Here is a 15,548-nt window from a genome sequence, read left to right as displayed (position 1 = left end):
ACTGTTCCTTCATCGTGGCTCCATGTTTGTTGTAGAAAGCAGAGACGCATGTCTTCTCCACTCCAGTTAAAATGGCTGCTGCTGGTGCTGCTTCCTGCTCCACTGAACTCTGCCCCTCCCTTGTTAATGCTCAACACGAGTTAAGCATTAACAAGTCACACAGCCGCACAATGGCTTGAAGACAAATATGAGTGTCTATGAATGTTTCACGATTTTATAACAATGTGGCAGACTTCATCTGTTAAACAGTGAGGGTAAAATCATTAAATAATTGTAAAAAATATATGTTTTTGAGATTAATGTCAGTTTGCTGAGGAAAGTCTGCAGGAAGTGAATGTATATCAATACTGTGTGTGTGCGTGCGTGCGTGCGTGCGTGCGTGCGTGTGTGTGTGTGCATGCGTGCGCGTGTGCTAGCATTAAACACTGCCCAAAATAGACTAGGGATTCACTGTACTTGTGGGATCATACATACCACATAGTAGCCAAAATGCAAGACACCCACACCAGCTAAAGTGTAAAGATGATGTGTATCCACATGTGAGAGAGAGCAACTACCACTGAGCAACATTCTACAATAAATTGCACAAAAATTCAAATCCAGAACATGTGTTGTAGATTTGCTTCACCAGTATATCTTTGTAAATGCACTCCATTACATTTCTGCAATAAAAGGGGAAATATACAGATCAGTTCTTAATGTAAACTACTGATTCTGACCCTCTGACAAATTTACTGTAATGTAATATGATATGGGACTCCATTAGACCACTTCAAAATGATATCCTCAGTACATCTGTAAATGTAATTTAGATAGTTGAGAGTGAACACCGCTCTTTTATACCTCTTTATCCCACATTTGGGTTTTAGGAACTGCGAGGGACTGGAGGCAATCCCAGGTGACTATATGGGCAAAGGCGAGTTACATCCTGGACGGATTACCAGGGAAAACACAGGACTGTTAACCACTGCAACCCTGTGCAGCCTGATAGCTTTCAATATTTCCACTAAAAGTATCGATTTTGATAACAGAATTATTGAAGCTGAGACTGAGCATTGATTGATCGTTGGTGTGCTCTCAGAGAGATACTTACAAGATCCCAGCTGACAGTAATGCAGATTTTATAAATAGCATAATCCTTCAAAACAGCGTGTTTATAGGTGTCTGTTGTAGTCATATAAAAGACAAGCACACACTGCTGGCACATACAGCAGTGAGTAAAACCAAGAGCTTGTGGAATGAATAAGCCCTGAGAGCGTGGCATGCCTGAAGGGTGGGTAGAGGAGTCGTGTACAGTACGAATCTGTGTGTTTGTGTGTCCGTGCATGACAGACGGGGAAAGAGGGAGATGGAAAGAGAGAGTGAGAATGCACGGCTGGCGAGTGCACGCATACATGCGTGCACACACCAAAGTGCACACACACCTGTTGGGGTGACACAATGTCCCACCATGAACCCACCATTCCAGTGAAGAAGCCACTGTGGCTCATGTATAAAGCGACACGCAGTCAAGCAGTGTTACCTGTCACTTTTACCATCTTTTATTTCTTTTAGTTTCATATTGAAAAGGTTTTGCTGTCTCAGTTACTCTTTTTTCCATTTTATTTTTCTGTTGGTTTTTTTTTTCCCCCCACAAACAAAAGAAAGTCTGGCAATGTGATGGACAATAAAACAGGACGTGCAAAAGAAGCCCAGGTAAGTGAGAGACACATTATTACAAAAATAGGACCTTTGTGGTGATTCATCGATGATAGTATTTTTTTTTTCTTTTTTGAAACCAGTACACACGAAATATGTGAATGTTTATTTTATAAACTGGGGATTTATAATCTTACTTAGAGGTGGAAAAAGCAGTCAGATTCTTCACTAAAGTTTTGATATCACAACCAATGGGTTCATTTTCTCCATGTTCCAGCTCATCTTGGATCTGTTGGGTTTCTCTCTGTAAAAGGCACCTAGAAATGACTGTGTTGTATTTGGTCTGATATAAATAAAGTGGGATTTTCAAAAAAATGTAATACCTTCTCTGTCACTTCATAGGTACAATGTACAACCACATCCATCTCAAACATTTGTACATTAGCCTGCATGAATCAACTAAACTGTAATTTTGTCTGTTGTGCAGGAAAATGCAAATTAATATACAAAAGGGCAATATTTTCATTACTGTGTCTGACATTGTGCTATTATACTTTATGTTCAAAAATATGCATTTGAATTAAAAACACAAACTTTAAATCTAATGTACCGGTATTCTAATCCATTCAAAGTTTCATTCCTGTTTTAAATAAATGAGAAATGCATTGTTTTGTGTTGCGTAAATGTAAAATGTAAGTACAATATACACCACAGTACAGACGTAGTAATTATGTATGTACATTTGATTACTTTTCCTGATGCTGCTCTTTTAATCCATTTTCAAATACACACAAATAAGTTATCCAAAAATATTTGAACTCTTCTTTGAGCAATTCACCATTTTAACTAACATCCACAATTCTTCCCAGCCAACAATAACACATTCATGACAATAACTGGATGAGATCTAATATATGTCTGTTAATTAATAATATTCTGCATACTTTGTTTTAACATGTGGTTTGAGCGGACAATGCATTCCAGTAGATATTATAAATCCATAAACAATAAATCACAAGGGGTTTTGGTCAGTGTTGATTGGATTAAAAGATCAAGCGGTGGTGTTTATGTACTTTCTTATATCTCTCTATTGATGTTTATATCCTTCAGAGAGTAGATTTATTTTGATATTAACATTAATTCCCAGCTCCCATCATCCCATCCTCTCTTTCTCTACTTAGTATATTTGTTTCACATATGCAAAGCTACCACCCTCACCGAGTTTGTTTGTAAAAAAAAAAAAAAAAAAAAGTTATTTCTATTTGTGTCATTTTCTAGGCAGAGGAGAGGAGAATCTCATCGGACCTTCACTGTGAGATTTTGAGCCTGAGTTCAGGAAAGAGTATCACTGAGCTGTGCGGAGAGGAGAAGATCAAGAAAACATTCTCGCCCAGGCTGTCTGCAGAAATCCCTGTGGTAGTTACAGTTTCTTTTTTTATAAACCGTAGCTTTGTGTGCACAGCAACAGCAGAGATGAAGAAAAGAAGAAAAAAAAATCTACCCCTGTCTTTTCTGTTTCCCATGTGTGTTCTTCTGTGTGGACAGATTGCGTCTGTGGATATGACTGAATTCTTGAATGCAGCCAGTCAAGGCAAAATGGAAGTGATAGACAAGTATCTATCTGACGGTGGGAACCCTAATGCCCATGACGAGGTAAAGCCTTTCCAAGAGCACAGCAAAGCAGATAAATATATCTTGAAATACTGCCAATGCATATGATCCATTTATGCTCTCCAGCTCAAGAGGACGGCGCTACACCGGGCTGCCCTGGAAGGACACACGGATATTGTCCAGATGCTTTTAGAAAAGGGAGCCAATGTCAACTTAGAAGATCAAGTAAGATGTGCACTGCTTGTTTGTAACGATGGTGATGAGATTGGGTGAGATTATCCTCTCACACAAAAGCTCCAGCCACTAGTAGCCTGGAGTTAACACTCCTAACAGGATGGGAACCTCCTACTGTGTTTCAGCTTGGCTCCAGAGCCATACACTGGGCCTGCAGAGGGGGGAGTCTGACTGTTGTCGAATCCCTGAAGAGCCATGGGGCAGACCTTAATGCGAGAGATAAGGTGAATGGACTTTTTAGTACCAGAGGTCACATTTGCGTGTCTGTCAACACAGTCTCTTAACATTAAAGAGACTCTGTTATATATGTTCGAATGTGGCTTTGCATAGCAATAGCCAAGTCACAGTCTATATCCATACTGCAGCTGTGCAGCACTCCTCTGCATGTAGCCACAAGGACGGGCCACACTGCCATTGTGGAGTATCTGCTGTCCTGCGGTGCCAAAATCAACTCCAAGGACAGGGTAGGCTGCGACGCGACGGGGTGCTCCACCTCTGGGTTTTCTCACCTCCACATTTCATTTCTCTCGTAAATCACATACCTGCTTTTTATGCTCTTAGGAAGGCGATACAGCGCTCCATGATGCAGTGCGTCTCAACAGATACAAGATGGTGGAGATGCTTATGGCTTCAGGAGCTGACACAAAGATAAAAAATCATGTAAGTTTGCCAAATGCTCTATCCAATATATCCTGCATGGCTTCGCTCTGAGGATTAAAGAAAAAAATGTATGGCTTGTACTTTCAAAACATGCTGAAAAACCATTCTTTATAAGTACTTTTTGTGTGCCGCAGTTTTGCAACAAAAATGACTCAAAATACTCAAAAGGTCGGATAGACAAGGGTGTGATTTGAATATATATAGTGAAATAAGTATATATATATATATATATGCATATAAGAATGTAAAGCACTTTACTGTCAGAAAGGTATCACGAAAGATTGACTAATGTACAGATAAACACCCTGACAAAGTGACGGTGTAATTACAGGAAGGAGTGACAGCCGTGCAGCAGGTGAAACAGTGGCAGTCTGACATCATGGAGACCCTGCAGAGACTGGAGAAGCTGCAGGAAGTGGGAGCCGTGCCGCTTGAAAACCCTTCAACAGGAAATTGAATAGCATGGGGTACAGTACTCTTGCTGGGTTACCTTATTAGTAGGTTTATTGTCCTAGTGGGCCCATTTCTGAAAAATGTATATTCCACTAATTCAACAATACTGCAAGGCCCAATTTAGCTATCATTGCTACTTTTGATTTAGATTTCCATGCAATATATTACCCTCTATCGAGGACTTTTGAGACCCGTGGTGATCCCCTTGGCAGGTGCCCACTTGTTGATGACAGATAGAGACTTGTCATGCAGAATATTATTTATGTCTCTATCTATGTACATCAAACTTATTTCACTGTATGTATTATCTTACACACATGATTTGATGTGTGCTCACCATCAAAATCTGTCTTTCCAGGGCATGATAGTAAAACCACTGAGATTAGTTTGAACTTTGACACTAGAAAATGTCACCCTGGATTGGATGGATTCAAAAGGATGTGCTTATCTTAAAACACGCAGGGGGAAAATGTTAGCATGGAAAAAAAAAAAAACCAAAGCTGAATTTGGCAAATCTATAAGCCCACCCAAGGTTTTTGATATATGCTTTTAGAGAGTGTTATAATCTTAAGAGCACTTTCATAGATGTTTCATGTCTGATGATTCGGGATGCCCTTGGAAGATGGATAAAGCTAATACGTAGTGCTCTGCAGAGGTTGTGTTTGAAAATACATCAGGGGGTCCTTGTTTCATAATGGCAACAAGGCCTGGGCACACAGTAGCATGGTGTTTGAGATGTCAGCTGGCAATAGCAGGGATGACTGGTATGCCCCTGCTAAAGTCAGGGATTCAGCCGGAGCTCAGGGGACATATTTTCCTTCTATCATCAGTGGCTCGAATATTCCTGAGGGAGGCTTGACATTCATGTTTTGTTAACCAACAAACTTCTCTGCTTGGGCAGAAATTTTTGAAAACATTTGGTCCTGTATTGTACTATATTTTCCATAATGTGATGGTAAGACGTTCATTCAGTGGTTACGTTTTTGTCCTGCATGAATCTGTTCTTGCTATCATACACATGCAACATTTCCTGTACCGAGTAAAGCGGTGTATCTGCCGGAGAGAGCGGCAACACAAACGACGCAAACCTTTACACACCATGTGAGGTCGTATTTGGTTGACCTGACCCTCACAGAGTTTTCACAGCAATTTGTCAATGAGTGTTTGTTGATATACATGAGGAAGAAAGTACAAGCTCACATACTGAGAATTAAATCTGTTGGACTCATGCATGTTTTACAGCTTTAAGTTCTTCGTTCTCAATTCCATGTGAACTACCAGCGGCATGCTGCGGCACTGTGATGTTGCTGAGGGCAGGGAGTGTAGGATGAGATGAGAAGGGGGATGGGGAAACTGGATGCTTCTGCTTCATGCTGTGTTGGAGCCAAAATCCAAAAGAAACCAGTTCATCCAAGAAAAGGTTACATTTCTCCCTGTTGCTGCAACAGTCCTAGATTTATATTTTTTATTTTAAAATGCCAGTGCTGGCAGAAGATATCTATACATCCAAAGCAAATATTGTCCTCAATAAAACTATAAAGAAAAAAACCAACATTGGTATTTTTTAATGCAAGGTTTTATTAGACACATCCACTGTTCATCATATGTGTGATTTTTAGTCAGACCAGCTCCAGGAGAGTAAGAGGATACTGTGCAGCAGCTTTCTCAAAGAGCTCTCAAGAAACATTATATTGTTACTCTAAAAAAAACGTAACCATGGCAATGAGATGTACCAGTCATGCAAAAGTGTGGACAGGCACGCTTTTAAAGCACCATTTGTTTCCTGTAAATGGAGGTGTAATACAAGTGTTTCAGTTCTACACAGACAAGAGTGTCTGTGCAAAGAAGGCTTGAGCAGGTATTGTCTCCAACATAGTACAAAATTATACAATGCCATTAGATGATCTGATATACAGCATATCTTCTCTCACACTACAAGAGTGCTCGGAGATGATGGCACTAACTCATGCACTCCTCTCATTTTCTGTCTAATGTTGCCTTCGATTTCTTTGATTGTACTGTGTAGTGGGATGTTCAAAAGAGGGAAAGTCTTTCAAAGCAATCAACATTGAGTATTGATTTTTTTTTTCCTTCATAGAATATACCAACAATGAAAATCTGTATCTGTAATCATCCAGGCGGGAGGCATCAGGAATATTTACAACAGAATCCTGTATCAATTCCCTATTTAATCTTCTGTCCTTTCGTTTTCTTTGCATACACAATATCTTGCTGGATCAATCATCTGTGATTCGTTTCCATTTTTCAGCGTCAAGAAAACACACATGCAAATTGTATTGACTGTTTTAGGCTTCATTACATTGTTTGATTGTCTTTGGTTGAAGCCGTATGTATAGGCAACACTCATCAAAGCCACATCCACAAAGGTTTTGTAAGACCTGTCAACTGTTCAAGTACATTGTCTCAATCAGAAATCACAGACTAGCTGTGATCGGCTATAAGGGTTAAAAGATTCATAACACCTCAAAATGCTGAACTACAATGTGCTAAATAATTCAGTAACACATTCATCTACCTGACCAGTCAAAAAAACTAATCACAAAAAAGTCAGATAAAAACAATCATCGATATGATCTACACACCATACAAAAAACCCACACATCAGATTTTATAGTCCTAGATATATATCAGATTTATATATCCTATCACTCAGCTGCCTCAAATAATATCCATGCTCCTGATTTAAAGGTCTATGATGATGTAGTCATCCAGATTTTTCAGGTGAGACAGGGTGAATTTGAGAAATCCTTATACAGCTCAGATAAATCTCTCCTCCATTGATTTCTTCTGGGAGCAGAGGAGGTTTATTGGAAAGAGGAAATCTGCTGGAGTTGCGAGTGATGGGAGCTAAAACTCGGCATCAGCTTTGCAACATGTCTCCTATAGTGAAGGCAGTCTTCAAACAGACCTTAAACTCATTAAGATGACAGACACCTTAGGGCAAGTGTTGCAGAGGAAAGGGGAAGGAGAGGGCACATAATCTGATTTTAAAAAGGACACCCTTCAACTCTGCACTCGAGTACAAAATGTATTTAAGGCAAAAGTGAACATTGATAATGTAAAAGGAGAAATAACCAGTTAATAAAATGTAATCCTTGGACAATAAAAGTTTGCAGCAGCACTGAAATGTGTCCTGTGGAGGGTTCTTCTAAAGTTATGGTTACATTCATCAAGCAGCCTCAACACACGTAACAAATCCTTCATCATCAATCCTTCATTTTTTTTTTTTTTTTACATTTAAAAAAAATTGCATTCTTTAGAAGCATGTCTACTTTGCCAACAGTCTTCAACAGTTACTGTCATCATCTTTATCAAAAAAGTATCAGAACATATTGCACATTACTTACAAGCTTATAGACATACAAGTGTGACTTTGTGTCTGGTATGATAACAACTACAGAGGGGTCAACCTTCAAAATCTGTAGTTCCTAGTACAGGGGCCTACAACCTTCATGGACCAAATGTTAACTTTTACCCCCTGCTATCCATCCATCTTCTATCCAATTCTTTTGCTTCATGGGGTTGGAGCCAATCACTCCCCCTATGGGCGATAGCAAGGTAAACCCTGGACAGATCACCAGTCCTCATAGGGCAAATACGGAGAAACTGAAACACATGTTTTCAGACTGTGAGAAGAAGCCAAAGAACCTGGAAAAAATCTCCAGACTTCTTCTCACGAAATCTTTCTTTTTTTGGATTTAATCATGGGGGGGAATCTCAACAATATTCACCTGCAGTGAAAAACATGCAGAAAAAAAATATTAAAAGTATGATTCCCATTCAGAATAATCTGCTGTGCAGCAAAATAAATAAATAAGCCATCATTTGCTTCTGGAAGCCTCAACAGGGTGGCTGAAGAGCTGCATGAAGCTTCAGAATTGCAGGTTGCAGACCCCTGCCCTATTATCACCATGAATACAAAAGTAACAAGGTCCCGCTACATTTTGCCCCATTGTAATGGACTGCAGCATTTCTAAGTTGTGTGGATGCCATTTGCGGCTAAAGTCTTCAACATATAATCCTATAGTTTTTAAAAACCTGATCTGTGAGGAATTAATCAGGAATTGTGTAATTTTCAAAGGCTAACTTTTCTCAAGGATAAAACTAAGACACTTTTTATGAGTACATCCAAACGTTAGGTAAGCAGCAGTACTTGCTGCTTGTAAGTCTCGTCAAGTTAAAGGTGTATTTCTGTGTTGCATTTCAAGTGAGTCGTCTAGAAAGATGGTATTTGCTCAGATTGCAGGTGCATTCCAAGTCACTGGGAAAGCGGAGGAGCGAAGATGGAAGTGAGCAGGAATATCAATAAAAGTGGCGGCGAGAGAAGAGATGGTTGTTCAGGCAGAAGAGCTGGAGGGGAGTATACAAACACACATCCCTGAGGCCCTTTTGGAGGGTACTGGAACCCTGATTGTGCCTCAGAGTGCCAGGCTGTGGGCACTGGAAGCTGAAGCTTGTGCACGCTGAACCACTCCGGTACACTTCTCTCTCTTCTGCAGTTTGTGGTTTTGAAACAAACCCTCATTTCGTGGAGCACCGTGACTCCCATCTGGGAAAGTCAAAAGCCCTGTAGGCACAGAGGCAGCACACAATGACTATTCACCGAGAGACAGTATTGACATCCTGTTGGCCAGGCCGTTCAGGGTTGTAATACACTCACCATATCCCTCAACACGTCCATCTTTGAACTCTCCTTCAAACTTCATTCCATCATATCGATTAAAGATTCCTGTACCTTGAAACTTTCCATGTGCAAATTCTCCTTCATACCTGACAAAGAGAGAGCAGAGCAAGTTGTTATTCATTACTGTTTCTTGGTTAGATTAAATGCAGTTTTTGTCTCACACACCTGGATCCATCAGTAAAAAGCAGTATTCCAGAGCCATGGAAGAGTCCATTCTCAAACAGACCGCTGTAACAGGTACCATCCTGAAACTTAAGCTGGCCAACGCCGTGTCTGCGACCTGGAAAGTCCAAGACCGTCCAAGTGAGTAAAGAGTGAAACGTCTCAACACTGCAAAGATGTTAACAGTCGCTAAAGCAGATTTTTATAAGCAAATGTGTCATCACGTTCCATCCAACCACTTAACTCTCTGGATTTAACCTCATGGATCTGATGGATTATTCGTCAGTAATAGTGTGTAACACACTGTAAGAGATGGCCGTCTGAGGGTGATGTTTCAACTGGCAACGTGGCTCAGGGTTTTATATTCACTTTCACTGCAGAGCCACTACATATGTCACATGAGTCAGTACGTGCTCGGATTTAAATACCCCCCCCAAGCCCCACCCAACCCCCGCCAGATAAAGGTTTACTTGTGAATTAGGAGTTCCATCTGCCTCCTGTGCAGTGGGAATTACAGCTTTCTAATCCAGCAGATTTTTTAGCAGGGATTTCTACTTTAGGATCAGGCCGAGAAAACAGTCAAGGAATGTACTTGCATTCCCCTGCTCACAGCCTGTGATGCACTACCAAAGCCTATAATCATGTCACAGGGCATGCACCTACAACGAGATGATGCCTAGAACTGCCACCCTGTGAATGTGGCACGAGTCATGACGAGAAAAGAAATTTAAAGTACAAGCTGACAGTGTGATTTATATTCTTTGAAAGCAGCTTTAATCGCCATAAACCTTGAGTCAAAATAAAACAGAAAAAAATGTAATTCAATCATTGGTTCAACTCTCTCCTAGTATTTTTGTTTTATTTGGTTCCTTAATAGCTGCTAACAGAGGTCTATACAAGATTTCCCAAACAGGTTCAAAGTCTAATCCCCAAGATTTGACAAAGCTCGAGCTCCTAAATCTGGCTCTGCGTGGCACGGGTTAAAAGTGCTAGCTAATTGGGATTTTACTAAATAGCTTGAGCTTGCATGCCACAAGCATCACCATATGTGTAAAAGAGGCAGTTAGAGAAGAGTGGGTCTCTGCATACTGTTCCATACAGGTCAACATTCCATCAAGATATTTTCTTAGTGTAGACGGATTTATTTCTACAGATGCTACGCATGTGCTCCTATGGGTACTTGCATTCATTCTTGTTCACTTTATGAATGGCCATAATGTGTAGCAAACAATCTTTATTTATTTGGGTGAATAAAATACCTTGATGGCTGATAATCTGGGGTCTTTGACCCTCTCATGGATCCTCAAAGCAGATAGGCTGGATGAGGTGTTGCCAGATCTTAAGTAATTAACATTAGATTTGAGCATGAAATCCGCAATATGACACTTTATGGAATATAAAGCAGACTAGGGAATTTGCCTGCTATTTGTTCTTTTTTGTATTTGAAGTCAGCTGCTTGTGTGTCAGTGGGAGTGTTTGTGCCTGCCAGCTCCACTGAAGCCAAATGCTGATGTCTGTTTTGACAAACAGACATCAGGAGAGGGAATCTGCTGCATTACTTAAACAAAATATGAGGCATCAAGGAAAAAAAGGTTGAAAACTGCTGCCCTATGGGATTATAACTGAGTAGACTTTCCAAATCCTTTTATGTGTAATCGTACGCTTTCACATACTAACTGATGAATACAACTCCAATCTCGAGAACATTAGGACATAGAGATAAAACAGAAGTATAAAACAGATTACACTGATTTGCAAATCTGTTAAACACATTGATTTCAAAATAGAATATAGACAACAATATGTAATGTTAAAACAGACATTCTGAAATGTCGACCCATTTCGGATGGGGCAACAGGATGTTAAGAAATAAAGCAACATTAAGAAATGCTAACAAAAACAGATGCATTTCACAGTCATTTATATTAACTATAAACATAAGATACTTCAGGGAGGAGTGGATGCTGATTAACAAAACCCTTTACAACCAGTTTTTGATATGGTTGATCGTCTGTCAAATAAGTAGTTACTTTTTTTTTTTAATATTTCATTATAATAATTGCACATCATCCAGTCCTGTTTCTATTTACTTTTTACATATCGAGATCATATTCTCAACTTTACTGGAAATGGGAGCATGCATTAATGACAGTCAATAAGGGATACATCTACATGATAAGGTAGATGTTGTTTGGTTCAGTTTTTGCTTCACATCCAAATAATTAAAAATGTTTTTAAAAAGGGGTTGTCTCTTGCCTTCTTTCCACTCCCCATGGTACTCTTCACCACTGGCATAGGTGAACGATCCTCTGGTCAGAGTCATTGTATTCCTGTTTTAAACACACAAACACACTTACTGTTCATTAAGATTCAGGACACATTTATAAAAAGCAGTTTTGAAGATGATTGGTGTAACAATACAGGGTGAAAATAATGGTGAGATGAAGGCAGATGATCCACGAGCTCATGTCAACAACAACAACAACAACAATAATAATGATAATAATACTACTACTACTATTAATACTACTACTACTACTAATAATAATAATAATACTAATAATAATGCTTTAGATTTATGTATCGCTTTTCAAGACACTCAAATAGGCTTTACATTGCATTATTTATTCACTCTATACTCGATGGTGGCAAACTACATACGTAGCCACAGCTTTCCTGGGGCAGACTGACAGAAGTGAGGCTGCCAACCTGCACCATTGGACCCTCAGACCACCACCAACCAACCACTCACTCTCACACTGCATTCACCCAGGCAGTTTGGGGTTCAGTGTCTTGCCCAAGGACTCTTATAGGCTTATGTGATTGTGACAGCATGCAAACATGACTTTAGTTCTTATTTATTTATTTAATCACTTGTTTATATATTCATTGTACTATTTGCATCAATGAGCGACAGTCCTGCAGATACCCACTCCTCCTCGTATGTGTAGTTCATGACTACTATGACTAGGTTGAGGTAAATGCAGAGAAATTATAATACATTTTATTCTATTAATTTGGCACTACCTAATCCACCACATTAAGAGCAGCATCAGAAACAAGGTAGAATGAGACAAGTATTTTTGTGGGTAAATATTAAAGGTCAGAGGTAGATTGTCTTAAATCTTCATGACAGGAGAAACCGTTTTAGGGTTTTGTCGTGTGTTAAAGTGTAATACAAAGAGAAGTTACACCTGATCCTTTCGCTATTTATCGCAGTGTTTGTTGGCTGTCCTTGTCTAAAAGATCACCTGGACAAAACGCCTTAGAAATAGACAGAAAAATGTGACTATATCACCTCTGCAGACATAAACAATAGCAGATCATACCCTGGTGACGGGTCCAAATCCTGTCTGTCTCTCGAATGCCACAGAATGGCTGTCAGGTGTAATTTTACCCATGATGGCTCCTGGAATAAATAATTAATCACGCTGTGACTTAAACACTCCACCGTTATTGCCAATACAGTCTTAAACGAGCCTGTCGATATATTTCGATCAGGGCTGGATTCACGTGTGTATATGTTCCTGAACGAGATGTCGCTTTAAATAACAACTCTGCATTTAAATCAAAAGCAATCAACATCAACACATCTATCAGCGAAAGTCGACAACAACTAATGAGGCAGTAATTTACCTTCACACTGCGTGTGTGGTCTCAGAAGCATGGAGCCCGGCGTACAGGAGCGGAGGGGCGTCAAAATATGAAAAGACCGGCTGGGAAACGTATGCTGCATTCAAGGTTACTCGTTTTTCCAATTAAAAACGTTGATTTGCGTCATTCCACACACTAAAAGGCGAAACATAATCTTTAAAACGCATATGCATATATACAGAGATCAAAGACACCTCATAAGAGCGTTTTATGAATTAAAACCCTTAAAGGTGCTCACTTAGGATGTGGCGCCACTCTGCCCAAAGTTTATTATTCCCGACAGCTCCTGAAGGCAGCATCACACCAGCAGCGGCACTGTAGTGCTGCAGCCACGGTGACAGTCAGAGGCAGACATGTTTATAAATGGCTGGTGGCTATTTTTTAAGCTCCCTGATTAATATGATTTATGATGCTTAATTTGTGTTTCTTTAAGGTCAAATATACACACAATTCTCTTACGTATTTATGATACATTCCAGGATAGTAGCTACCTCATAGGATTAGATTTGGTTAACAAATTAGCTTTTCTTAAAAATCAAGGACAATGTCACATTGAAAGACATAACAACATAGCTACAAGTGAAAAAAAGCAATATCTTCCAAAAGGATGGGGACACTGATTTCCACGAATTTCACTCAACTAAAAGCAAACTCTGGTAGTCATAACTCAGTGTTCTGATATTTTCCCCATCATGAGTTTGGTGTTACAAATCCAGTTTTGCTGTTTTTTTCTCACAGATATGTAATAAAGAGAGGGTAGTGTCATTAGAATATTACAGTTTTAAGGGGTCATCCTACAAATCCTAGTATGAGAAGCTTTACTCTTCTATAACAGGCTATTTTTATTGGAATTATGTATGTATGTATGTATGTATGTATGTATGTATGTATGTATGTATGTATGTATGTATGTATGTATGTATGTATGTATGCATGTATGTATGTAAGTATGTATGTATGTATGTATGTATGTATGTATGTATGTATGTATGTATGTATGTATGTATGTATGTATGTATGTATGTATGTATGTGTATACAATTGAAAGTCAGCTATTTGTCTCAAATGCAAGTTTTTGGCCTGTGAAGAAACCCAGAGGAAATCTTTGCATGCACAAAGTAATATAATAGTGGTTCTCAATCAGTATAGCTTTAGAATCCAGCATCACCTCTTATTGATAAGCCACTACCCGTCTCAAGAAAAATATTTCAGTATGCAAACACACCAAAAAAAACTCAACAAGTTTAATGATAGTTATACGAAGACGAGTTAGAGAGAAGGAAAGCTCAATTTTATGTGTAAATAGCACAGAATAATTACTTACACAAATTTGAAATAAAACCGGTCTATACAGAGATATAGTTTCAAAATGTAGCTCCACATGTTGCTTCAGTTTTGATACTTCATCCTTTCATGATCCAACACCTTGGTGTACAAAACATGGTGATGTTTTTGTCCACTATTGTCCTCAATATCATGAAATTGGTATTTGATATCTTGTGTCTTGTGTGGTTGTCAACTCATGATCACAAGGCATTTCTGTCACCTATAATTATAGTTTGTCAATAGAAGATACTAGAATTGCAACTATTGTTTATTTGCAAAGCCCTGTAAACCACTGAAAAGAAACCCATCAACCCACTATGTTGTCACAGCCCGTCAGCTCAGAATCACTGATTTGTAAGTGGTTGGCAGAAATATTTTAGACATTTGAAAATTGCTTATGTAGTGGTGTTTCCTCCCTTTATAGAGAATATGGGCTTGGTGTATGACCTCATAAAGCTCCTCATGGAGCCCTTGTGTTCCAAATAAATGTGGCCCAATTATAGCTATGAGTAAACTAACCTATAGTATAACAATATCAAGCAGGAAAGTAACTTCACTACTGCATTTAAAGCACTAACAAGTAAAAAAAACTTTAATCGAGTACTCATTTTCAGTATTTTACAAGACATCCATAGTAAATGTGACAATAGGTTGGCCAGGTGGCCGGGTGAATTTATACTCTGTTAGGGACCACCACGTTTAAAGCCACAGTAGAATGGACTCTGGTATAAACGCTTTGTAATTGCCTATGTTAATGTTTTCTTTATATTTCCCTGACTTCCTTTGTTGTTGAAAATATACAGCTGCAAAACATGAATACAGCAAATAGCTTTGAGTGTTTTAACATCCTTGTGAACCTGATTAAATATCTTCAATTATTAATCATTGTATCAGAAAACAAACATAAAAATGGCACTTGATGTAGGTTTTCTGGAATCTGCTGGGCCTTTCTGTGTGGATTATGCATTTTCTCCCCGTGTGTGCATGTGCGTGCGATTTCCTGCGGGTACTCTGGTTTAGTCCCACTGTCTAAAAACGTGGTTGTCTGATTCTGTGTTTACCTGCGATAGACTGGTAACCTATCCAGGATGTACCCTAGCCTTGC

General features: G+C 39.2%; 2 protein-coding genes across 2 annotated transcripts; one reads left to right on the top strand and one right to left on the bottom strand.

Moving 5' to 3' along the window:
• Positions 1 to 1,546: 1,546 nt before the first annotated feature.
• On the top strand, positions 1,547 to 6,439 carry ankrd2 (ankyrin repeat domain 2 (stretch responsive muscle)). Its single transcript, XM_080507844.1, has 8 exons — positions 1,547 to 1,695; positions 2,917 to 3,054; positions 3,184 to 3,291; positions 3,376 to 3,474; positions 3,609 to 3,707; positions 3,849 to 3,947; positions 4,045 to 4,143; positions 4,475 to 6,439. Exons 1-8 carry the CDS (start codon positions 1,660 to 1,662, stop codon positions 4,598 to 4,600), a joined length of 804 nt encoding a protein of 267 aa, XP_080363970.1. The 5' UTR covers positions 1,547 to 1,659; the 3' UTR covers positions 4,601 to 6,439.
• Positions 6,440 to 8,910: 2,471 nt separating this feature from the next.
• On the bottom strand, positions 8,911 to 11,786 carry morn4 (MORN repeat containing 4; the record flags this gene model as incomplete). Its single annotated transcript, XM_080507932.1, has 4 exons — positions 8,911 to 9,184; positions 9,278 to 9,387; positions 9,467 to 9,581; positions 11,720 to 11,786. 4 exons carry the CDS (start codon positions 11,784 to 11,786, stop codon positions 9,036 to 9,038), a joined length of 441 nt encoding a protein of 146 aa, XP_080364058.1. The 3' UTR covers positions 8,911 to 9,035.
• Between the last annotated feature and the right edge of the window lie 3,762 nt (positions 11,787 to 15,548).

This window comes from Blennius ocellaris (assembly GCF_963422515.1).
Source record: "Blennius ocellaris genome assembly, chromosome: 13".
Taxonomy (NCBI): domain Eukaryota; kingdom Metazoa; phylum Chordata; class Actinopteri; order Blenniiformes; family Blenniidae; genus Blennius; species Blennius ocellaris.
Note: the sequence above shows the minus strand (reverse complement) of the source record. Positions and strands in the feature narration are given on the sequence as shown.